The sequence below is a fragment of the Hemibagrus wyckioides genome, linkage group LG20, assembly GCF_019097595.1.
Source record: "Hemibagrus wyckioides isolate EC202008001 linkage group LG20, SWU_Hwy_1.0, whole genome shotgun sequence".
Taxonomy (NCBI): domain Eukaryota; kingdom Metazoa; phylum Chordata; class Actinopteri; order Siluriformes; family Bagridae; genus Hemibagrus; species Hemibagrus wyckioides.
The window spans coordinates 7,221,034-7,246,306 of record NC_080729.1 but is presented as its reverse complement, the minus strand read 5'-3'; the positions used below and the strand labels follow the sequence as shown (position 1 = coordinate 7,246,306).

General features: G+C 37.1%; 4 protein-coding genes and 1 pseudogene across 4 annotated transcripts; all 5 read right to left on the bottom strand.

The window, feature by feature from the left end:
- Positions 1 to 156: 156 nt before the first annotated feature.
- Positions 157 to 24,361, bottom strand: LOC131370848 (claudin-4-like). The gene is made up of 2 exons (XM_058418376.1): positions 23,855 to 24,361; positions 157 to 1,538 (listed from the first exon to the last, which is right to left on the bottom strand). The coding sequence occupies exon 2, from the start codon at positions 1,528 to 1,530 to the stop codon at positions 898 to 900; it is 633 nt and encodes a 210-aa protein (XP_058274359.1). The 5' UTR covers positions 1,531 to 1,538; positions 23,855 to 24,361; the 3' UTR covers positions 157 to 897.
- Positions 4,304 to 7,853, bottom strand: LOC131370851 (claudin-4-like). The gene is made up of 2 exons (XM_058418380.1): positions 7,269 to 7,853; positions 4,304 to 5,238 (listed from the first exon to the last, which is right to left on the bottom strand). Exons 1-2 carry the CDS (start codon positions 7,745 to 7,747, stop codon positions 4,542 to 4,544), a joined length of 1,176 nt encoding a protein of 391 aa, XP_058274363.1. The 5' UTR covers positions 7,748 to 7,853; the 3' UTR covers positions 4,304 to 4,541.
- Positions 9,180 to 10,033, bottom strand: LOC131341999 (claudin-like protein ZF-A89; annotated as a pseudogene).
- cldnf (claudin f) lies at positions 12,821 to 14,236 on the bottom strand. Its single transcript, XM_058418374.1, has one exon. The coding sequence runs from the start codon at positions 14,144 to 14,146 to the stop codon at positions 13,412 to 13,414; it is 735 nt and encodes a 244-aa protein (XP_058274357.1). The 5' UTR covers positions 14,147 to 14,236; the 3' UTR covers positions 12,821 to 13,411.
- Positions 16,797 to 22,985, bottom strand: LOC131370849 (claudin-4-like). Its single transcript, XM_058418377.1, has 2 exons — positions 22,386 to 22,985; positions 16,797 to 17,483 (listed from the first exon to the last, which is right to left on the bottom strand). Exons 1-2 carry the CDS (start codon positions 22,890 to 22,892, stop codon positions 16,872 to 16,874), a joined length of 1,119 nt encoding a protein of 372 aa, XP_058274360.1. The 5' UTR covers positions 22,893 to 22,985; the 3' UTR covers positions 16,797 to 16,871.
- Positions 24,362 to 25,273: the final 912 nt, after the last annotated feature.

Here is a 25,273-nt window from a genome sequence, read left to right as displayed (position 1 = left end):
TTTTTTATTTCGCCCGCAGGCTAAGACAATGATGTCACTGTGTGAAATCAACAACCCCCTCTGTCTTGACCTCTTTTGTGCGCAGAGCCACAACAGCGCATTCGAGAGACACCATGAAGTAGGAAAGGCATGTAGTATGGAAACAAATTTTATTCAAATGGGAACACAAGCACACGTTAAAGGTGTGTACCAGGAAGTTGCTAACAAAGAACATTCATTTTATACTTCATGAAAAACAGTAGAAGCTATATCATGGCTGTAAACTGAGTAAACAAGGGTTTTAATATGTGTAAAAAAATCAGACTTTTCAACATAAAACAACGGTAATACTATCAGTTTTTAATACTATCAGTGACAAATTAAATTTGTACTGATATTCCAAATCTAACCGCACATCAAAATAATTCACATACAAGGATTCAAGTTTATTCTACAAAAAAAGGAAAAAGTTACTACTGTTTAGAAATAATTCTATGCCACAGCCACTGAAAAACAAGGTTTCAACACAGGTATTGGGTTTTGTATTTGCCATATGGATTTGTCAGTAGACATGCAGTCATGACATAAAAATAACACCAGATAAATAATGTAGGTCTATTAAATGAATTGGATTTTTTTTTTAAATGAATACATATGGACTTTTAATTTGTTCCAGAAAAGTACATTCATCAGGCTGTTTAATATGGTTTCATCAAAAGGCATGAGTGTAAAAAAACAAATAAGTTAAAACTGACCGATTTCAACCACAGTGATTATTATACATGGCACAAAACAAAAGATTTTTAGATCTGAAGAAACTGATCGCGTGACATTTGGCAGCATTTAAGGATGTCCTTTTGTAACATGAAGGCATGTTCATTTTGGTCATTGGTTCGACGAAGTGGACATGTCTTAAACTCACACATAGTTCTTGAAGGCATAGCTGCTTTGTGTGCCTGACTTTGTTGCCGTATACCTGGAGAAATGCTTGACCCTCTCTGGTGGGCAGCTGGTGCAGAGAATTGCCCCACCGATGAACAAGAACCCGGCCGTCACCCAGCCCACATATATGGCAGCACCCATCTCTCTTTTCAGAGCCTCATGCACTATAGGGTTATGGAAATCCCTGATAATGGTGTCAGCCGTCCAGGAAACGGGAATCGCGGTGCCAAGCCCCGAGAGCATGAAAGTGATCCCTGATGCCACCACGATCCTAGCCTTGGCCCGTGGATTGCTGAGACAGTTGGTGCACTCGGCTCCCATAAGGAAGATGAGGAACCCGAGACATGCAAGTGCCATGGTGGTGACCACGAGGCCACGTGAGGCCTGCAGTGTAGGGTCCAGGTCTAGCAGAGCGTCGTACAGCTTGCACTGCATCTGGCCCGTGTGCTCGTACACGCAGGTCATCCACAGGCCCTCCCAGAAGACCTGCGCCACCACGATGTTGGTGCCCACAAATGCTGTCACCTTCCACATGGGCAAGGCGCAGATGATGATGGTGCCAGCCAGGCCAATCATAGACAGTGTGATGCCCAGCACCTGCAGAGCCATAAGGAGGCCTGATAAAGTAGAGAAAAAAAATTGCAAACTGCATTTAATTCTCAAAATCCAGACTTTTGAAAACACTTCAGGTTTAAAGGCAAAAAGATGACCAAGATTGGTTTAATAATTTTGACTTTCTGAGACGGTTGGGGTGAACATGAACAAATAGTGCTGGGAAGTAAACAAAATATAACAATACATTGCTACATTTTTCTATCATCAAATATTTTTTAAAGTGATAAGATGGCCTTTTAGCATCAGACTTCCTGGCTTCAAAGAGTTGATCTAAATTCCTAACAAAGCTAACCTGTAACAGACAAGATAGCAAGAAATACCGTAATCTTTCTGCCATTACAAATATTTTAAGGCAGTGAGCTAGTTTGCATTGAGCTAGTTTGTATTATTATGCTATCTAACAGAGGAATATGATGAGGAATAAATCTGTTGATAGTTAACCTCGGCTAAGTTCTGTTCTCTTAAATGTTAGCTAGCGGTTAGCATTCAGCTATTTTGTGTTCATGCTGCCTAAGATTTGAGATATGAAGAAATAAAGCTGCTGTTAGCCTTAGCGTTCTTGTGTTTTACTTTCATACTTTAAACAAAGTTTGAGCTTTAATACCAGAGTATTTATTTTAATGAGTATTTGCCCTATGACTTTGAGGAAAGAATTAGGGTATTTTTAACCACCTTTGATGCTAACTTTAACATAACCTGCAATAATAGTTACAATTTGTTGCCCCAAAATAAGTTCTCTAATGAGATATCCAACCAAGTTTCGATAAATAAAGTCATTTAAACAACCAGAAAATGTAATAATCATGTAATCCGGTCAAAGATAGTAGGCTACAATGTCAAAACAAAGTACAGGACAAGTAGTAATCGAAACAAATTCAACGAATGCATCATAGAAATATGTCTTACAACAAAAATAAAAAATTATTTAAAAAATAAATTAATAAATAAAATACGAAAAATGAAGGATATTCTCATATGGTATTGATTGATTCCATTACACTAGATGGCAGTATTGTATAATGTGTTTTGTGTGTTTTTCCACCCCTGGCACCCACAGTATCACAATTTCACTGAAATCTAATCTCATTAGTCATGAGCTGTTTCTATTGCATAAGCTGTGAAAATAACACCAGCTGTAATTCAGATCACTGGTTTATATTACTATATTCATATATATTATTATATTCACAGGGACTTGTATGGCAAATATATAAAAAAACGAGTTTTTATTTAACAAATATATTTAAATATATTTGACAATATATTTATTTAATATTAAAGGGCTTCAGATTAGATGACTTTACACTGTTTTATTTTCATTTGTTTTGCTTTTTGCTTCTCTTAATTTCAAGAGAGAGACAGAGAAAGCTTAGAGTCAAATGAGGCAGCTGCTTAAGTCATGACAAGAACAACTTATTTGCATTGGAGACGTCCTACAACTTTGAATGTAATGGTTTAAATTACATTATATGCCCAAGAGTATGTTGTCATTACTGACCATCACACCTATTGTTGGTTGTTTATGGGTGTTTCCCCCCCTAAAAGCTGCCAGAAGACTGAAAGCACATAATAGTATCGAATGTCTTTGTATGCTACACCATTACTATTTCCCTTCACTGGAACTAAGAGGCCCAAACCGGTTCCAACATGACAATACACAAAGCAAGGCGAATAAAGGCATGGTTGTCTAAGGTTGGATCTCAACCATGCTGGGCACCTCTGGGATAAATTGGAACGTTGATTGTCCAACACCAAGTCTAGTTATCTGACCTCTCAAATGCTCTTGTTGCTAAATGAACAAAGATCCTCACAACCACCCTCCAAAACTGACTGGGAAGCCTTCCCAGAAGAGTGGAGATTATTGTAACAGCAAATGAGGAAGAAAATCAGGAATAGGATGTTCAAAACAGAACCCATGGGTTGATTAGTTCAGGTGTCCACTTACTTTTGACCATATAGTGTATGTGTCATTTATAATTAAACACATATAGATGAAGAAAAAAGAGTAATAATCACTTCAGGAAGTGCTGGAAAACAAATGCCTTCCAGCAATAACATTCAGTCTCATCACCCTACCCTTTTTTTGATTATTGTCCCACAACCACATTCCACATCATGCTTTATGTCTTACGTGTTAAGTTTAAACAGTAAAACCAGCCTCAGAAACCGAATGTGAAAACCTTGACCATCTCTGAGTCATTTAAGTTTTTTTAGATATAATCCAGGTTGAAAGCTCACACGTTGAAACAAATATTGGTCTAAAGCCAAAACTATGTATGACATCATATACTCATCACTATATAAACTAAAGGTCCAGATTTTTGACAATGGGACACATCGACTCCTACACATGATAAAGCACCTTTTTAAAAAATAAAATCCTTCGTAAAGATGATCTGAAAGGATTCAATTTTGCTCATGAGTTGTTGTTTTTTTTAAACAGGGGGAAGTAATAACTCCTCAAATAAGGGCATGATGTTCTCAATTACTATAACATAATAACCATCTAGTTCCGTTTAAGCCTGAAACACACAGAAAACTGACAATGCATTGTTTTGTCTGAGTTTCAGTGCCTGATGACTAGGAACATACATGAAATTTCCAAAAACTGACAATTTCCCAAGTAAACATGGTGTGCTAGTGTCATAGGTGTGTCTTATCAGATGTTCCAACCAGGTTGTTAAGCAGGTTTTTGATGGGCGTTGATGCATTGAGAGGGACTACAGCATAAGTGGTATCATTTGGAACACAAACATAGAAACCAAACTATAAATAGCCTTTTTTTATTGCCAAAGCAGAGTATCTAAACATCACAATGTATGGTTGGCCCTATAGGTGCCATAAAACATATAAAAACATTGTGCACATATACATAATTCATAGTGTGGAAACGCTACAGAAATTCAAATAATATTGGACAGTTGAAATATATAAAAGTCTTCAAACTACAAATAGACGTTAAGTATTTCGTGCAATGTCTTATGCATAAAGTCTTTCACATGATTTTAGATGTAGGTCTTCGTGGGAGTTGCAGACCTCTGTGATGCCGCGACATAGCTGGGCACTGAATTATTTACACTGGATATTTTAGACTTGACCGTCTGGTACTTGATGGATGGAGCACGGTCCTCTTTGGATGGACAGGAACTACAGAGAAGTCCCCCTCCTAGCACCAAGAGAAATCCAGCCCCCCATCCGATGTATAGTGAAGCCCCCAGCTCACGCTTTTGGGCGTCAACCAGTAAGGGGTTGTAGAAATCTCTTGTGATACTGGTGGCCGTCCAGGACACGGGAATGAGGGTAAGGACTCCTGCGATGATTAGGACAACTCCAGCAGCAATAGATGCCCTACTTTTGCCATTCCCTTCAGAAATAAAATTGGTGCACTTGCCAGCAGCAAAGGCCATAAAGATCCCAGCGATGCCCACCACCAGTGCGATGACCATTAGCGCGCGGGCAGCCTGCAAGTCCGAAGTCAGAGCGAGCATGGAATCGTAGACCTTGCATTGCATCTGACCTGTGCTCTGCACCACGCAGCTCATCCAGATGCCCTCCCAGAAGATCTGGGATGTCACAATGTTGTTTCCGATGAAGGCCGTGACTCGCCACATGGGCAGACCACAGACCAAGATCACCCCGATGTAGCCGATTAAAGCTAGTGCGCACCCCAGCATCTGTAGCCCCATTGAAGCCATTTCCACATCAGATTTGTGTAACACTCACTGACAGACGCTCTCTCTCACTCTCTCTCTCTCTTTCTCTGTTCTCAGCACAGAATCAATTTGAGATTGTGTTCAGGTGCCTGTTAATGCTAATGCAAAGAGGTGTGTGCAGTCGCTTAGGGCTGTCTCTTAGTGCCATGACGATACCAGCTTTACGGGTTTCTTTATGGTATGGACAAAGCGGGGTGGGGGGCACATTCTGTACCGAAGCTCAGCTTACAAGTTTGTGGTTGAAACTCTTTGGAAGGAAACTCAAAATCACCTAGGTAATATACAAAATATGCAGATACACTGGTTTACTCTAGTCTGTAAGCAAACAGACTTTCACAGAAAGCAAATTCAAGTGATTAATATCGACTACAAGGTAATGGATGGATGTAATATATTAATTATATTTATACGTAATCAACATTAAAGCAATACCTGTTGATGGAAGCTTTATGGCTGAACTGAGGAGCAAACGATAGTTTGCGAGGATATTTCTTTTTGGCATAGAGACATTGTATTGTATCTCACCTATGCTCTTTACCACACAGTTCAGCCATATATCTTTTATAATAGAGTCCACTATCTTCAGACCCATCTAAGCAATCCCCACACCTTATATACAAACAACTCTCATTCACTCTTTTACTCTCTCCCACACAGAGCCTGAGATTAGTCTTGGCAGAGAGATAAAAGATGTGTATTGTCAAACAGGACTGCTTTCTCACTCATCACCATACCAGTTCTACCAGATGCTTTGGTGTGTGAGTAACTGAAGCTGGGGGTCACGTGTTGTATCAGAGCTCTATATAAAAGTTTGTAGTTGCAACAATTCAAGGAATCTCAGCATGCATCTGTGTAATACGTGAAAGCCTAGTTTGTATGCAAACACACTGCAAGTTATAAGCACAATCTAGAGCATCAAAAAAATCTATACAAAATGAAGAGGTTTAAACTCCTAAGGAAACTCTTATTAACTGCTGTGTTTTTTTACTGATGTTTTGATGAATTAAATTTTTCTAATGAATGAAGCCAGTCTAGTTTGGCAGGAAGGTGATGTATGAAAATGACCAAAAAAATGTTTCACTTCATGAAAGACAAAAAAAAAGTGTGGTACAGAACACACACACACACAGATACACACACACTCTTACATGCCATGTTATTACTCTTTATGTCTGTTTCGTGTTATTAGTTTGCCTGGAGCCCAAAACAAATACCTAGAACGAACATGAGTCACAGATCGGTATCAATGCTGTTATGCATTTCTGTCTCACAAGGCACTCACGCAAGAGCTGGTGTAAATCCTTTTTTATTCTCTTTTAGTTTTGCAGAAGACGATATATACAATAAAAGACACTTTTCCTTTCAAAAAATGCTATGGGCACTGATTCAAGCACATTCAGTAAAACACACAATTAATTATAGTGGTACAACAATTTTAATGTGCAAAATTCTAATATACAATTATAGATTTGTTGAGAAGTCATTTTTATACAAACAAATAATGACAAAAATAAAAATAAAAAACAGTCCTTTTCAGCATTACATTTTGAATAAGTATAGTATTTGTTCAGCCCCTATTACATTTTACAGAAGTTTATGTCAAACTTCTCAACTTGATCACATTCTCACAATCTTTACATCTTTAGCCTTCAATTCAGGATCTGTTTCAACATTCTCCTTTTGCTTAATATAAATACAAGTTTTATAGTCTAAGTCACACTGTAAAACAGTTAGACATCTGTTCACAGGAAACATTTAATGTCCGTCTTTGCTCCTCTTTCACAGTTGAACAAGAAGAAAGGGGGAGATCATAACATTATTGGGGAAAGAGAAAAAGTCTTAGCCCGGTGCTTCTACGCTCAGACGTAGGCTTTGCTGGTGACAGTGGACCGTGGCTGGGAGTACTTGTAGCCATTGTTGTAATTCTTCTCCTCCTGTGGTGGACAGGAACTGCAGAGAAGACCTCCACCGAGAATGAGAAGTGCTGCAGCGCCAAAGCCAATGTAGATTGCAGCCCCCAGCTCCCTCTTCTGAGCACTGGTCAGGATGGGGTTGTAGAAGTCCTGGACGATGGTGTTGGTAGACCAGCAGACTGGGATGAGGCACAGGACTCCAGCAATGATGAAAGTGACACCACTGGCAATGGCCATCTTGATCTTGGTGTTCTCTTTGTCCACAAAGTTGGTGCATTTGCCACCAGAGATTCCCAGGATCATGGCGAACACACAGACGACGATGGAGATGACGATCAGAGCTCGGGCAGCCTGCAGATCCTGGGGAAGTGCCAGCATGGAGTCGTAGATCTTACACTGCATCTGGCCTGTGCTCTGCATGACACAGGTCATCCACAAGCCTTCCCATATGATCTGCGCTGTCACAATATTGGCTCCGATGAAAGCTGTTACCCTCCACATGGGAAGGGCACAAACAATGATCGTCCCCAAGAATCCAACGATGCCCAGGCCATAGCCCAGCATCTGACGGCACATGGACACCATGTTAGTTTCCTTTGAGTGCTAACTAACTGCTGTGAATGCTTCTGGTCTTCTGCACACGTGCTACAATGGCACAATAACGTGGAACACCTTTTCTCCAGCAGGTTATATGGCGCATTGAGGAGGGTGGAGTTGAGTTTGTACTGAAACCAGTACGAAGTGTTGGTTTCTGGCCTGACAAGATTCCTTTGAGACAGTGAAGGAAAAATAGTTTCGACGAGATGCAGATCAGTCTGTGGTCATTTGAAAGTAAACAAGTAAAAAATCCCCTTTAACGGAAGTGAAACCCTGACCAGTGAATAAACAAAAGTTAATGGTCATTTACATCATGCTTCCTTTAAACCTGGTGCATTTGTGCAGTTACCTCCCACAGCATGTCATCATGAACATGTGAATTCTGTTCTCAATATAATGACAAAGTATATATTTTTTCATAGAAATATTTTGTATTTTTAATGGATGATGCTCCTTTAAGAGTTTGGTGTTGCAATAAACAGACTCGAATTTTGTAAGAATTTGTGATTTGTAATATTTAGAATTTTGTTTCATTTGAGTTATTTTATAACTAATGAATTATAGGTAAAAATGTCGCATTTAGATCATAATAAAAAATACATATACATTGTTATCAGAGAAACACATTTATTTTCAAGGAATTCTGAATGGCTGGGGGTGTACACCTCTCCATAACAGTCCTTTATTTTGGATATCAACATTGAAAAGTTTGTAATGACAATAAAACAAAAGCCAAACAGTGCAAAAGTGTTGACCAAACTTGACCACATTCTGAATTTTACATTCTCAGATTCTCAGATGTAAAAACATGCAGAAAAGAAAGACTCAATTTATCAATTAACAAAATTGAAAGATAATGAACAGAAGAGAAATCCAAATCAATGAATATTTGGGGTGACTGCCCTTTGCCCACAAAACATCACCAATTCTTCTAGGTACACATGCACACAGTTTTTGAAGGACCTTGACAGGTAGGTTGTTCCACATGTCTTGAAGAACCAATCACAGACCTTCTTTGGATGTAGGCCTTCTCAAAACCTTTTGTATCTTTATGTAATCCCAGACAGACCATGATCAGGTCTCTGTGGGGGCCAAACTATCACTTCCAGGACTCCTTGTTCTTTCTATTGGCTGTATGTTTGGGGTCCAGCTGCAGAATAAATTCGGGGCCAATCAGACGCCACCTGAGGCTTGATGGAAAGGTATATGGCATTTAAAAGCAATTTTATATTATATATATATTTTATTCAGGCTTATGGGATTACCCTTGTGTTATAAATGTGTTACAGCAACCTTTAAAGCCTATACCACACTGCAGAACAGTCAAAAATATTTTCACAGCAAACATCAGATGCGCATCTTTGCTCATTTTTTTTTGTAGTTCCCCAACGGAACAAGAAAAACGGGAGTGGGAAGATTATTATGAGGAATGAAGAATTCTTTGCCTGGTGCTTCCACGTTCAGATGTAGGCCAGTTGTTGGCAATGGACCATGGCTGGGAGTACTTGTACTCATTGTTATGATTCTTTTGCTCTTTCATTTGAGAGGAACTGCAAAGAAGAGCTCCACCAAGAAACAGAAGTGTGCCATTGCCAAAGCCAATGTAGACTGCAGCCCTTATTTCCCTCTTCTGAGCATTGGTGAGGATGTGATTGTAGAAGTCTTGGAAGATGGTATGGGTGGACCAGCAGACTGAGATAAGGCTCAGAACTCTAGCAACCATGAAGCAGATGCTGCTAGCAATGCCCTTCTCAGTGCTCCTATTGTTCACAAAATTCATGCACTTAGTGACTCCCTGGATTATGGCAAAAAAGCAGACAATGATAGAGATGACGATTAGAGCTCTAGCAGACTGCAGATCCTGGGGCATTGGTAGCAAAGAGTCATAGCTCCATCTTGCCTGTGTATTCTATGTGTGACACAGTACATCCACAGGTCCTCCCAGATGATCTGGGATGTCTCACTGTAGACCGCTTTTACCTTCCAGATGGGAAGGACACAAACCATGATAGTCCCCAAGAATCCAATAATGCTCATGCTGAAGCCCCGCATCCAACAGCAAATGGCCAATATTTTGTCCAACATTTTCTTTGAGCACTAACTCACTGCTATGAAAGCTTCAGGTCTTCTGTAAACATGCTACAATGGCAGAACAAAGAGACATATCTTTTGACCACTGACTGAGGTTTTCTTTTTAATAAGGGTGGAGTTAATTGTTTATTTTAAAGTGGTCAGGCTTGGTATCAGGCCTGATAAGATTCCATAGAACATAAAAGACACAACAGTTTTGATGGGATGAACAAAAGCCTAAGGAAATTTGAAAGCATATGATGGACAAATATGTTCATGTGTCAGCAGAAAACTAAGCTAACAACAGTAAACTAATATCAGTAAATAAATAAAAGTTTATGTCTACATTTTTTCAAAAAAATATTTTTTTTTTCAATGAATATTTTGTATTTTTAGCATGTGATGCTCCCTTAAGGCAGTTAGGCTTGTTATTAATTGTAATTTGTTTCTGTAATAAACAGGATTATATTTTTTACGAATTTGTGTAAGGAATATATTTAGAAAATTTGTGTAATTTGTGGTATTTTTTTATAACAAATTAATATTAGGTTAAATGACACATAATGCTCATAGTAAAAAAAAAAAAAATGCTTATGTTGTTATAAGAAAAACACATTTATTTTCAAGAAATTCAGAAAAGCCGGAAGAACACACTTCATGACAAGTCTTTATTTTGGTTATCAACAGTGAGAAGTGTGTAATGACAATAAAAACGCAAACTGTGCAAAAGTGTATCTACAAACCAACCATTTGCGACCCACTTTAACACATGAAAACATTCTGAATTTTATACATTGCTGAAATGCAGAAAGTCCCAGATTCTTCACTGTAACAATATTACAATCCTTGTACATGATATATATGATTATTTTTGCTACTATTTTATATTAAAAAAGCTTGTCTTTAACATGCTATCTAATAGCTTTGAAAGCCATTTTATTTTTGCGTTTTTATTCAGACTTTATGGCTTTACCCTGGTGTTATGAATGTGTTTCCTCTATTTACAACATCCTTATGCTTATAAAAAAGGTGCCTTAAAGTCTATGCCACACTGCAGAACAGTCACACACCTCTTCATAGCAAACATCTGAGGTCCATCATTGTAGTTCCCCAATGGAGTAAGAGACTGCAGAACATTATCAGGAATTAAAAATTCTCTGCCAGTTGCTTATATGCTAGACATAGACTGGATGATGGACACTGGGAATACTTGTAACTTATCTCCTCTTGCAGTACACAGAAGCTACAGAGCAGATTTACAAGACCACTGAGAAACAGAATTGTGGTGACCACATATCCAATGTAGATTGGAGATCCAGATCAGTTGACAGACTGGTGAGAATGGGGAAATACCTGTCCTTGATGGCACTAGTGGTCAAACAGACTGGAATAAGGCACAAGACAGCAGCAATGATGAAGCAGATACTGCTGGCAATGACCATCTTGATCTTGATGCTCCTATTTTTCAGAAAATTGTTGCACTTGCTGCATTGTTGCATGCTTCGAGTGACTCCCAGGGTTGTGGCAAATAAGCTTGAATGATGACGATTAGACCTCTGGCAGGCAGAAGATCCTGGGGTAGTGCCAGTAAGGAGTCATAGCTCTTACACTTCATCTTGCCTGTGTGCTCCACAACACAATACATCCACAAGCCCTCCTAGATGATCTGCGTTGTCTCAATGTTGGCTTCATAGACCAAAACTACCTTCCACATGGGAAGGAAACAAACCATGATGGTCCCCAAGAATCCAAGGATGCCCAGGCCCAAGCCAAGCACCTGGCAGCAAATGGCCAATATTTTGTTTATTTTCTTTGAGCACTAACTCACTACTATGAAAGCTTCTGGTCTTTTGTAAACATGCTACGATGTCAGAATAAATAATGTCAGATTTTCTTTTAATTAACAAGGGAGGTTGTCGTTTAACAAAGTCGTTTATTCTAAAGTCAGTTTCCAGGCTTGGTAGCAGGCCTAACAAGATTCCATAGAAAATGAAAGACTGTGGTGTATTCGAAAGCAAACAGTGACAGGCTAAATGAAGACACAGGCCATGCGTCAGAAGAAACACACAAAAAATTTTGTTTCCCCTTGAAACAAAACTCAGAGCTATTTACATTTAACCAGCAATTTCTTTTATTTTGGAAAGAAAAATACACATTTATACCTGTAAATTTATGTTCTACTACATTTGCTTCCTTATTTTTATACCTTTTTTAAGGTTGTTGTTACTGAACATCTTACAAACCGGATGTTTTTCATATGTATGATACTCCATTATGTCACCATGAACATGTGACCTCTGTGAAAAACAACCGTGTTCATCTTACTGACAGTCCAGTTTTTCAACAGAACTATTTTGCCATTTTTGAAGAATGATACTTGTTTCAGACAGAAAATCTAAGGTGTTTTAGAAGTAAACCATTTAAGGGCACAGAGTTCATTATATTAACACACAACTACTAATATAAATAATATACAATGATAGTCCTTTTCAGATTTATATTCTGTTTATGTGTACTACTTTCTCTCAACTCTGTAATCCCTATGACGTCATTCTTTCGATTCAAGATCTGTAATTATTTATTATTATTATTATTTAAACCTTATAGTAATCTAATATTGAATATGTTAACCTAATTAATTCATGATTAATATATTTTATGGGGCCTTGTGATGGACTGGTGACCTGCCCAGGGTGCCTTTCGCCCAATGTGTGCAGGGATAGGCTTCAGCAGATCCCTGTGACCCTAATTAGGAATAAAGCGGGTATAGAAAATGGATGAATATTTTATGTGTGTATTAAATATCCTAATTCTTCATAATTCTTTAAAAATACAAATATTTTTTATATATGTAAATAATATATAAAATAAATTCTGCTGAATAAAAAGCTACTGAACAATGTACATGTTCTTAATGACATAATTCTACATTTTTATACCACACACACACACACACACACACATATATTGTAAGAAATATATTTAGACAATTTGTTTAATCAGTGTTTTTAAACTCAACTCATTACAAAAAATGCACATGCAGTGTTATAAGAGAAATGTGTTCATTTACAAGGAATTCTAAAAGGCTTTATTTTGGTTATCGACACTGAGAAGTGTGACATGACAATAAAAACACAAAAAGTGCAAAACAGTATTTACAAACCAACCATTTGTGACCAGCTTCATTATTCTGGAGTCACACCACATTCTGAGTTTTATACATTGCTGTAAAGAGCAAAGTCTCTGCTTTTTGGCTAAAACAATATTTTTTTTAAAGCGCCCTGACATTAACATTTTTAGGCAATATTCAAAAAAATGTGACCATTTATTCAGGCTTCAGGCAACACTTTCAAGGCATTTGCAACTTAAGCATAAAAACATTAATAAAAGCTTCTGCACTGTATTATACAAGATTCTTAGTCAAAGGTTAGAAATGAATATAATAAGACAACAAAGCATTTTTTCAGTTTAAACACTGACAATTGTCTCACATGTAATTAAGTTCAAACATACAGATTCAAGACAAATCAAAGAGCAGTGACTTGAGGATTTAAAGTAGGTAGTTCACATCCATTTGTTTGCTTACATGTATTGCCTTGGAACAGCGGCGTAAGTTCCTGGAGCCATGTATGGTTTACCCGGAACATAGGTTCCAGAATATGTAACGCTGGGTGGATATCCTTTGGGAGGCATGTAATTTCCGGCCGGTCTAATGTAAGGTCCTTGGTAGGGATACATGTTCTGATTCGTATAATTTGGTGGGCAAGAGGTGCACAAAATGATCCCTCCGAGCAGAAGAACGAATGTAGTGCCCCAGCCGATGTATATGCAAGAACCTATCTCTCTTTTCTGTGACGTGGGTACGAGAACGTTTTCGTAATCGTAGATTGTGAATGTCGCAGACCAGCAGACCGGAATGAGGCATACAACAGCAGCTATAATACACAGGATACCTCCAAAAATGACCAGTTTGGCCATTGAGGACTCGTTCTTCAAACAGCTGGTGCATCTTCCCCCAATGAATACCATAAGTACGCCAGCAAAAGCAATCAAGATGGCGATGACGATGAGGGCTTGTGCGGCCTGTAGGTCCTGTGTCATGGTCATGATGGACGACTGGATCTTGCACTGCATCTGGCCCGTACTCTGCATCACACAGTTCATCCAAAGCCCATCCCAGACAATCTGGCCTGTCACGATGTTGGCGCCGATGAAGTAGGTTGTACGCCACATGGGTAAGCCACACGTCAGACACAGGCCGATCAGCCCAATGAAGCACAGTGTCTGGCCTGACACCTCCTTGGCAATTCTCCCCATTTTGAAGCTGTGTTTTCAAAGTTCAACGAGCTGTTGTGGTGCCACAGTCACATCTGATAGAATTTAAGGAAGTGAAAGCTGGTTAGACAGAGATTCTCACAAGGAGGAGTTGTGTAAGCAGAACGGCTTTTCCTGATGAGCAGGATTCCTTACATTGTCAGGAGACAGAGCAAAATATGGCCGCTGCAGTACACATCCTAGTAAAAGCACATTCATGTACGAATAGTGTGCTCTTTCAAGGGACTACATTCAGTCATTTTTTTATGTTATTATTTTATTTATTTATTTATTTAAAATTTATTTAAAAAAAAAATATTTATTTTATTTTTGGCTGCTGTTAAACCAAAAGTTAAAACTACAGTTTACTGTATATACAAAATACAGTATTGTATGTAGAGTATGTAGAGTATTACCACTTATTCTGTTGCTGAATAATTGAATAATTTGATTCCTTTCATTAGAAAATGCTGAAATTAAGCAGTTAACTGATCTGCCATTGGAACAAAACCAATAATCTAAAAATGGGTTGAAATCAATAAATAGCATATGATAAATTACAATAAAAACAAATATATATATATATATATATATATATATATATATATATATATATATATATATATATATATATATATATATATATATATTTGTTTTTATTGTAATCTGATAATGCTAAGATTTAGATTATATTCAAGATCTGCTAGTATATATTTTTTCAGTGGACAGCTAATAACATTTCATTTTTTCGTTTCATTTCATTTCATTGTCTGTACCACTTATTTGATCTATACTCAGGTCTCAGGAGTCATCGGGCATCAAGGCAGGATACACCCTGGACGGAGTGCCAACCCATCGCAGGACACACACACACACTACGGGCAATTTAGAGAGTCCAATCAGCCTAGAAGCATGTCTTTGGACTGTGGGAGGAAACTGGAGCACCCAGAGGAACCCCACCAAGCACAGGGAGAACATGCAAACTCCACACACACAGTGAGCGGGAGCGAGACTTGAACCCAGGATGCTGGAGGCGAACGTGTTGACCACTAAGCCACCATGCCGCCCAGCTAATAACATGATAAATGGAAATCTTTTGTCCCTAAGAGTTAAGATTGATCTTTAACGTTTGTGGAAGAAATTGGTTAAAGTAAAGAAAAAGTAAGAACACAAATTTTCCATGCAGCAATTTGCTCTTGGAAACGGAAACCTTTTTTTTTTTTTTTGTTATGTTGGTTTAAGGACTGGTTTAGACACAACATAAATCCTGCTTTAAAGTTTAAAGATATACATCAGCGTTTGCACTTCTACCCAGACCATAAACAAAAAACAGGTTTAGGAGCTCAAGACAAAAATACTGTGACTTGCCTAAAGGTCAAATGTCTATGCAGAGTGAATATTAAAAGCAAAAAAAAAACATGTCTTTAGCAGAGAACTTTGTGAAACCTTAATTCAAACAAATTGGAGAAACTTTTCCAGCTGAATTAGTATAGTGAGCACTCTTCACCCTTTTCAAAACCTAAAAAATCAGGAAGCCACATTGCAAGTCTATAGAGTAGCTATTTAGAATAATAATTTAAACCATATGGCCAAAAGTATGCAGACACCTTTCCATCAACCCATATGTGTCCCCAAAATGTTGCCCCAAAGTTGAAAGTGCACAATTGTCTAAAATGTCTTTGTAACTTGTAGGATTAAGATTTCCCTTTTCTGGATCTGAGAAGCCCAAAACTGTTCCAACATGACAAAGCCCGATCCATAAAGATAGGAAGAACTTGAGTGGCCTGCATGGAGCCCCGACCTCAACCCCACTGAACACCTTTAAGAGTAATTAGAATGCTGACTGAGAACTAACTTCACTAAAGTTTGTCTGGCTAAATGGATACAAATCCTTACAATCAAGTTCCAACATCAAGTGGAAAGCCTTTCCAAATGATTGGAGGTTATTAAAACTTATAAAAAGGAGGACCAACATCATAACAATGCCTGTGGTTTTGAAACAGAAGGTATATGTTCATATTGGTGTATATTGTAGATTTCATGCAGGATACAATTTTGTATTGTTTAAGCATATCCTACATTTATTTTGTCCAAAACAGGGGAATTCATCTAAAACTTGTAAAAGTCCAGTTACATAAAATTCCTTTTAATAAATTATATTACTGGTACTAACATTTTTATGTTTTCTAGCAATAAATAATATAATTCAAAAAGGAGGGTTTTTTTTGTATTTTCACATTACTTTCATGCAACTTTTGACTAGCACCACGGACAGGTAACAAAATAAAAATAACAATAATAATAAAAAATCTAGAACAATAAATACATATTTCTCTGTTCATTCATTTTTTTCATGGAAATACCAGAGATCTTGAACTCAAGGCAGTTTTTTAAAATATGTTCACCAGCTCTGAGGCAATAGTTTTCAAATACCATTCTTTAACAGACCACCAGAAGACGATTCACTATTATTTCACCTAAAGCTCTTAGCACTGATTAGATAAGTTAGACATATATTCACTTTGTGTTTGCGTCATAAAGAAAACAATAAATTCAATAAACTGATGTGGTATAACCGTGTGATTAATGTGGTTTATTTACAAGCGATTGGTGATGAGAAGAAAACTTTCAGAAAACCCCCCAGTTCAGAATGCCTTCCAAATCCTAGCACTAATTCTAAACAGAAACCATGGATATACAGCAATATTTTGAGACTAGTCTGTGTCTATCAGACGTATTCCCTGGAGATAGGGGTTAATCTTGTACTGGTGTACTTTGGGTTGTAGATGCGCTGCTCATTGGGAGGGCAGTTCAAGCAGAGTAGAATTCCCCCCATCAGCATAAGACCTGCAGCCGCCCAGCCAATGTACAAGGAAGTCCCCAGTTCCCTCCGCTGTGCATCCGTCATTAGGGGATTGTAAAATTCGGCGATGATGCTCTGAGCTGTCCAGGATACAGGGATCAAACAGAGCACACCGGCGATTATAAAACACACTCCAGCCACGATGCATGCCATAGCTTTAGCACGTGAATTCTCAATACAGTTGGTGCACTTCCCACCAGCGATGGACGCCATGATTCCAATGATGCCAGCCAAAATGGAAATAATGATCATTGCTCTGGCGGCCTGCAGGTCCGCGGTGAGTGCTAGCATGGAGTCGTAAATCTTGCACTGCATCTGCCCGGTGCTCTGTACTGCACAAGTCATCCAAATTCCCTCCCAGATGATCTGTGCTGTCACAATGTTTGCGCCGATGAAAGCAGTTACTCTCCACTGAGGCAGACAACATGCCACGATGACTCCCAACCATCCCAAGAAGGCTGTGAGAATGCCAATGAACTGAACTCCTTGAGACGTCATTCTTTTCACTTTCAAAGTACAGAGAGATTTCCTCTGACAGACAAATATGTTCATTCAGCTGAGGTTTTGCATTTATAGGGTATGCTGTAGGTGGGGTTAGCTCTCTTAGATCAAGATACTGCTAATTGACACTACTGCCCTCATGCTTCACAAGGTTTCTGTATACATCACAAAACATGACCTCTAACAGCACCAAAACACTAAGACCCACAAAGTACTTCAAGGTCACCCATCTTGCTTGAGTTTAAACAAAAGTGCATTTCAGCTTCATAGCTTACTGTTTCCTAGAATCTAGGAGAAAAGGATATTACCAAAATGTGAAAAAATTTGTGTTTGCATCATTTAGTAGGCTTGATTTAAGCAAACTTGCATGGGTGTACGTTTGGCTTAAAATTTCAAACATGTAAGGTGGTATATCTATATTCAAATTTCTGTAATGCTTTGTGACAGTGTCCACTGTTAAAAGTGCCATATAAGTGAACAAACAGCCTTCTCATATCATCATCAACCAGGGGCCTTTCTAGGATTTGAAAACATCAGGGGCTAGGCCCGAAACATCAGGGGCTAATTAGGGAGAGGGGGGTAAGCAAGAATAACACGTTTTGTAAGGGAATTTTTATGTAATATTGTTTAATAATAAACAAAAATGAACACAAGCAGTATGCAACTTTAGAAAATTTCATTCACTCTTTTTTCTGACTCCTCCCATCATTTCTACTAAAAAGGGAGTTCATTAAATTCATTACATTTTCTCTCTCACACAGGTATTAGCTCTTTTACAGCTTGTATGTGAAGCAGTGTCGTGTAGATCCATTATTATTATTATTATTATTATTATTATTATTATTATTATTATTTAACAAAAATCTATATTATACTTGCACCTTATTTCATTCCTAATTTATGCTGGCACTACTGTATGTATTATACTGTATTTAGGGTGGAATCATCAGAGACTTCACTTGAGCAAAACGGTCAATTACCATACAGAATTCCTTTTTCAACTGAGAGAACAGCCGAATGATGGAGTCTGTTCTGGCCCATTGTTCACCTAAGTCATGTCTGTATTTTAACTTAAATACTGCATTAGTTGAATAATAGAAAGTCATGATGTTCAGACTGTAATGACTTAGTGCTTTAATGGTTTATATTTTATTTAGATCTATTTTTAGGCTTATTTAATTTAAGGCTTTTGTACGTCTTAGGTATGGAATAATATTCAAAAGGATCCTATATGTCAGGGGTTTTCAGAATCAGAGACAGTGGGCCTCCTTTTTGACACAACATACATTTGTTAGCCGACTTTTATCAACTGTGTTAACATTAAAAATTAAAAGTTAGTTTAAATAATAAGAGTGTTGTGTTTTCTGACCGTTTTTTAAAAATTGCTGTCACGGTCTGGGGCTGTAAGGTGTTTTAGTCAAGTGCTGTGAAAGCTTGAGCCCCGAATGATTAGCCCTAGTGACGCCCCTGTCATCAACTAACATATCAATCCATTCCAGTGATCTGATGAAAATAAAATGTTGTACATTAGCCATGTTACTGAACATGAATACTTTATATACTTTATATACTTCATAATGAACAGATTATGTGCTCCAAACCGATAGCAGGCGCTATTTACTTGCCAAAATGTTACCGGGCATATGATTTAGACTAGCAGTGTACACTTGAACATTTGAAGCAGTATAGTTAAGAATACTGGGGCATAAACCACTGAAAACAAAACAAATATACAAAAAAAACCCTGAATAGTCCACCTTTAATTGAATCCAATTTCGCCGTGTCCCAATTTGCCTATTTATATATAAACTGCGCTAAAAGTATGCATTCTTTTCATGACCAAAAAGCACACATTTTAGAGTATGGAAGTACTAGAACACAATAACTTACATGTTATGGACTGGAAGAGAAGGTTGCCAGATCCTGCACAATGTCACTGTAATTAGACTCCTCACTGCATTCTTATTTCCTACATAAAAATTTCCAGTATTCCAAAAAATTTTCAAAACTCCCCACCACAATCTTTTTTTTTTTTTTTCAATCCGGGTACTTTTGGGATGCTTATTTTAACAGCCAACGATTTGGGACACACTCATTCAGATCTCGGTTAATATTTAGGACGGATAGTAGGTGAATTGGGACACAACAAAATGTCCCATCAGCCTCAGGGGTCAACTTTAGGTCACATGAATGAATACACCTGTGGCTCATTTCATATACAATACACTGCACTAACTCACAGGGATACAGGGGGAAATCTCACTTTTGGTTTATTCAAGACGGATTGTGATCTTGATTTTGATGTTTTTTTAGCTATCGCCTGATCCAAGATTGTTTCCGACTTCCTTCTTGTAAAGTCTGCCTGGAGTCGGTATTATATATCTCTCCCGCTTGCCTTGATGTTGTTTAGTTCACGAGTAGGGTTGCCATGTTCGATGTATAAAGTTCATCTACTGAAGATATCGTAAATGAGAAATGCCCCAATTTCAGCTTGTTTTCTAAGACTGTGAAAACTTTTCAGTGTACACGAACATGTGGGTCTATTTTATGTATTGTGCTTGTGTGCTTTATTTTAATTTTATTTTATTTTTTTAGAAGTTATTGTTAAAGTGGGAATTTTGTTTAAATCTGACAACTCTATCCAGGAGCTTCTAAATGAATGAATGAATGAATGAATCAATAAATAAAAACCTATAAAATATCTGTTGACCATTTAAATGATTCTATTATTGTTATTATTATTATTATTATTATTATTATTATTATTATTATTATTATTATTAATAATAATAATAATAATATTTATTTAGCCACAACATTTCTGGGTTTAAATAAATAAGAGTTATATACATACACACACACACACACACACACACACACATATATATATATATATATATATATATATATATATATATATATATATATATATATATATATATATATATATATATATGTATATAAACTGGTTTTAGTAATAGGTATAGATAAATTGAATATAAATAATAATTCTAAATTAAAAACTATTATTTTAACAAACCCAGAAATGTTATGCCTGGCTAAAAAATAAATAAATAAGAATTTTATTTATATAAATATATATATATATATATATATATATATATATATATATATATATATAAGCAAACTTGCATATATATATATGTGTGTGTATCCCAGTAACCTGTAAATCTACATAAACAGCAGTGAACGCCTAATTTACTTTATATTGTACGCTTTGTTTTCAGATATGACTACAATCTGGTGTAGTAGTGTAGTAAAGCTCTATGTACACTAGAGTGTGTTTTCAGGCATACTCCTTGAGTAGACTACTGAGGGTCAACTAAAGAAACACTGGGTGTCACTCTTGCATAAATGTTTTTGAGAAATCCCCAAGAGTCGACATCCCAAACCCCCCCCTTAGCGAATTACTAGCCTTTAGTTCAAGCACTCAAAAGTCAATATTTCTCCAAAAGTACTGTAATAAAAAAAAAAAGCACCCGTCGGTACACATTTTTTTTATATAATATAATCCAATATAATCAATAAGAGTAAACCTATATATATATATATGTATTATTTACAGCATATGTATATGCTCACTGTTATGCTCTATTCTTTTGTTAAACATACTTCCTATTTGTTTATAATATTTTATGCTAATATAATAATATGCCTCTTTATTAGTGTCATACACCTTTAATTCCTAAATTTCCAGTCACAGAACACATTTTAAATGACAGATAATTATTAGCTCCAAGTTGACAGAATTTATAGGTCTATAAGTTAATAGAGTCAAGGTTAATAGATCATTAAAATCTAACTAAAAATAGAATTGACAAATACTGTTGAAAATGGTAGGTTGTGATTTCCACTGTAACTAAAAATAACTCTTTATCCCATAGCTGATTTTCCCATATACTTGGTAAATTTGTTGTCTTGTTTATGATAAACCTCAATGAACTATGTGAATACTGTGAATTTTATTCTATATTTATGTCAGTAAATCCAGTATTAATGCTAGAAAAATGTGTCAAATGAAATTTCTTGAAAAGCATTTGTGATTCTTAGAAATTATTAATTATCTCTCTTTAAATCTGGGTTTATGTAAGATGTTGGTTTGGTTTAAAGTAGCCATCTTCAAAAATGTTTTTTTTCCCTAAAAAGTTATTTGTTACACAAAATAACTTAAAGTGATTGAATTTTAAATGAAAAAATATTTTAAGTTTAATCATTTAAGTTACCAAAATATGTGTAGGGTATGTCTGTGTGGTCAATAAAAAATATTCCTTATTTTCTTAGAAAAAAGGGTTTATTTGTATTCATTTGAAATGTATTGTAACAGTAACAGTAACAAAAAAGCAAGAGCCACTGAATGCACCATAACATCAAATCTTAAAACATACAATGTACAACATGTAAACCAAAAAAAATGTAGAATTTAAATGCTATACACTTGTATTATTTAATACAGTTCAAATGTGAAATGAAACCAGATCAAAATGAGAGCATGTCAGTATATAGATGCTCTTGGTTAAAAAGAAAACAAAAAAACCCCAAAGGGCAACACCCAACTTTGACAAACGCTGCTGTTTGTCATGACATTGCTTGTTCCTCTACAGCTTGTAAGTTAAATCTTTGTTCTGCCATGACTTTGGTGAGCAGCGAAAAATACACAAGACAATAAAAATCTATATCAGCTGGTCAAAATACAGCATGCCATGAAGATCAAGTCCAGAGTTGAAGCATCTTTTGTAATGATCACACGTAGCCTTTGGATCCTGCTGATTTGGGTGCTGTATACTTTGCACTGTAGTTGTCTTTGGGTGGACAGTTGCAGCAGAGCAAGCCTCCTCCGATCAGCAGCAGGGCAGCAGCGGCCCATCCGATGTACAGAGAAGCTCCGATCTCATATTTCTGTGCGCTGAGTATTAAGGGGTTGTAGAAGTCCCTGATAATGGTGTTGGCTGTCCAGCAGACGGGAATAAGACACAGGATGCCTGAGACGATGAAAGCCACGCCAGATGCGATGCCCACCTTTGCTTTGGAGCTCTCGTCCTCCACACAGTTGGTGCACTTGCCACCAGCGATGGCCAGGAGAATCCCAAAGATACCAATCAAAATGGAAATGACGCAGAGTGCACGGGCGGCCTGTAGGTCAGAGCTGAGAGCCAGCATAGAGTCGTAGACTTTGCACTGCATCTGCCCGGTGCTTTGCACAACGCAGGACATCCAGATGCCCTCCCAGGTTATCTGTGCTGTTACAATGTTGTTCCCAATGAAAGCTGTGACCTTCCACATAGGCAGAGCGCAAATCACAATGGTCATGATCCAGCCAATGATGGCTAGGGCAGTGCCCAACATCTGTAGCCCGGCAGACACCATGCTTCCTCGGTTCTGTTAGTCTTAGTTCAAACAAAAAAGGATTCCCAATATACGCGTAGTCTCGTTCCAAAAGCAGTGACAAAGATAGCGGGTGAAAGAGGGTCCTTTTATATGCCTCAGCCAGGGAGGGGCCAAGAACGAACACACTCACTTACTCACTCAGTCACTAACGCCCACACACACACACACACACACAACTCAACTTTCAGGTTTTTGCTCTTACTAACTGAAGGGAGGTTATGTGGGATTTGTGAGTCATTGCCAGCCAAAACTAGTGTGAGCCGACAGACAATAGAGAGTGTCTTGAACTATTAAGAATTATTTCTTTTTAACTTATCCACTATTGAAAGAGGAATCATTTACATTTTATTTTAATGATATACTTTTTTAATTATATACTAGGTGTTGTGCGTCAAATGAGCATATATAAAACTCAACAACGTTAAATGAATAATATTAAACACACCTTACACATCCACACACCCATTTTTAATAGAGGATTTAACAACAACAACAACTAACTGCAAATGGCAAAGAAAAAAAAGAGTACAGTTTTAGGACATATAGATATACTTCTCTCACCGTTATATATCTTTTACTATTAGTTTTGTCGAATTATTCATAGCAACTGAAGAACATAACAGACTCAATAACTACCTTGTTATTTAACACATTTTAGTGTATAGGTCTTATAATTGATATTTTTCAACGCATCAAATTCTTATTCACACATAAATCAAATCTAAGACCTGAATCAACTATATAGCGCCCATATCTCTCTCCTCCAGAATGCAACAAAACCACAGCTCATAAATCCTTTTCTTAATTAAAACATGACACATGCAGTTCCTCCTGTAACCTCACTGATCTCAGCACTTAAAATGATAACACTGCTAAAAAATGCCAGAGTATCAAACTGGCACTGATAAAAAAGCATGAGAAAGTGGGGAAAAAATGCTGACCTTTTTACGCGAAGTCCTGAGGGATGCAGACTTTTCTGAGAAATCCAGCCACAGAGTCTATACGTCTTAACGCTCCAATATGCTTTAAGTGCTCGCCGTCCAGCAGTCTCCAGATTAAGGACACAGAGAGGACTTGGTAGAGGGGGGGGGAGCAAATCAAGGGGACTTACAGGTTTTTGGCTCCTTTGGAATAAAAGGAAGGAGAGGGAGAGAGTAAGAGATATTGATTCTTTCATTAAAGAAAGAGACCACTGTTCAGGAGCCAAAAACTGCCGTTAGGACAATAAAGGCTCTTTTTTTTTTTTTTTTGAAAGGTAGCTCATTAAAATCTACTTGGCAAGGGGTCAGTGGATAGAGTTCCATGCACAGGTAAACAGGTAAGGAATTTCTACAATTAAGGAGCCGAGGAAAGACAGCTTGGAGAATATCACCTTCTTTAGGTTCTACACTATCAGATACCAGATGAAATGGGAGACACCAGAGAGTGCACGTAAGCACACTCAGCCATCCATGTCATTGTATAAGCACTTAAGTATAAAAAGACTTTTATCTTATGGTGTTTTTTTCCTAAGGTAACAATTTTGTGCGGGTTTCATTTGTAACCGTCACAAGGACAAACGTAGTGGTTAAAAAACTGTGTTAAGCTTAATTATTAATGAATGAAGGATAGTTTAATCTACTATACCTTACTATAAGGGGGATTATCTGTTATAATCAGATCTGATAATCTGATCGCACTTATCTGTGAAATAATGACTCAAGTGTTTCGTATAAATGAACTATTAAAAGTAGTCTTGTAAAAATAACACATTTGGAGACTAAAGTGGGAAATCATCAGGATTTTCCGAAATATAATAACGTTTTCAGAGCAGCAATGGATAAAACTCTAAATGGAAGTCCAGAGTAAAGAGTGAATGAATTAATAAAGTAAGCTTTCTCTGAAATCTTAATGCAGGATTAGACATTTTAAACAATAATTAACACATCAGTCCACTATTTAAAAGTTATTCATTTCTTTATGTTGTGATTGGTAAATCAGCCTAACCTAGGACAGGTCTATTTAAAGAGGCTTCATGTGTTATTTTTAATCATCATCATCACCCTCATCATAACTAATAGTCTTAGACTGGCTACTGTTTCCGCCTTTAATCTTTGTTATGTTTTAGGCTTTTCATGATTCAGCAATATGACTCTTCCTATTTCTCTGAAACAAACAGTTCCTTCTCGTCTTCTGTCATGAGACAGCAAGACACATTGTTCATTGAATTTGTTGCTATATTTGTTTGCTATTGTTTTTCGTTGATGTGATACTCAGGAACCTTACTGGAAAGTGTTGCAGATTTTCCGTACTTATTGGTTGGTGATTGCTAAATGTATAGTCGTGTAAGATAGTCGTCTAAGAGAAAAGAAGATATATAT

Bases quoted from the DNA above. Each gene is read 5' to 3' on its own strand.
- LOC131370848 (XM_058418376.1), bottom strand. From the start codon at position 1,530: ATGGCTCTGCAGGTGCTGGGCATCACACTGTCTATGATTGGCCTGGCT.
- LOC131370851 (XM_058418380.1), bottom strand. From the start codon at position 7,747: ATGGTGTCCATGTGCCGTCAGATGCTGGGCTATGGCCTGGGCATCGTT. The intron at 5,239-7,268 runs GGGGGCTGCAAT...ACACAAATCTGA, and splicing joins AGTGCTCAGAAGAGGGAGCT to TGTGGAAATGGCTTCAATGG.
- cldnf (XM_058418374.1), bottom strand. From the start codon at position 14,146: ATGGGGAGAATTGCCAAGGAGGTGTCAGGCCAGACACTGTGCTTCATT.
- LOC131370849 (XM_058418377.1), bottom strand. From the start codon at position 22,892: ATGGTGTCTGCCGGGCTACAGATGTTGGGCACTGCCCTAGCCATCATT. The intron at 17,484-22,385 runs GCTGCTGCCCTG...CAAGGAGTTCAG, and splicing joins CTCTGTACATCGGATGGGCC to TTCATTGGCATTCTCACAGC.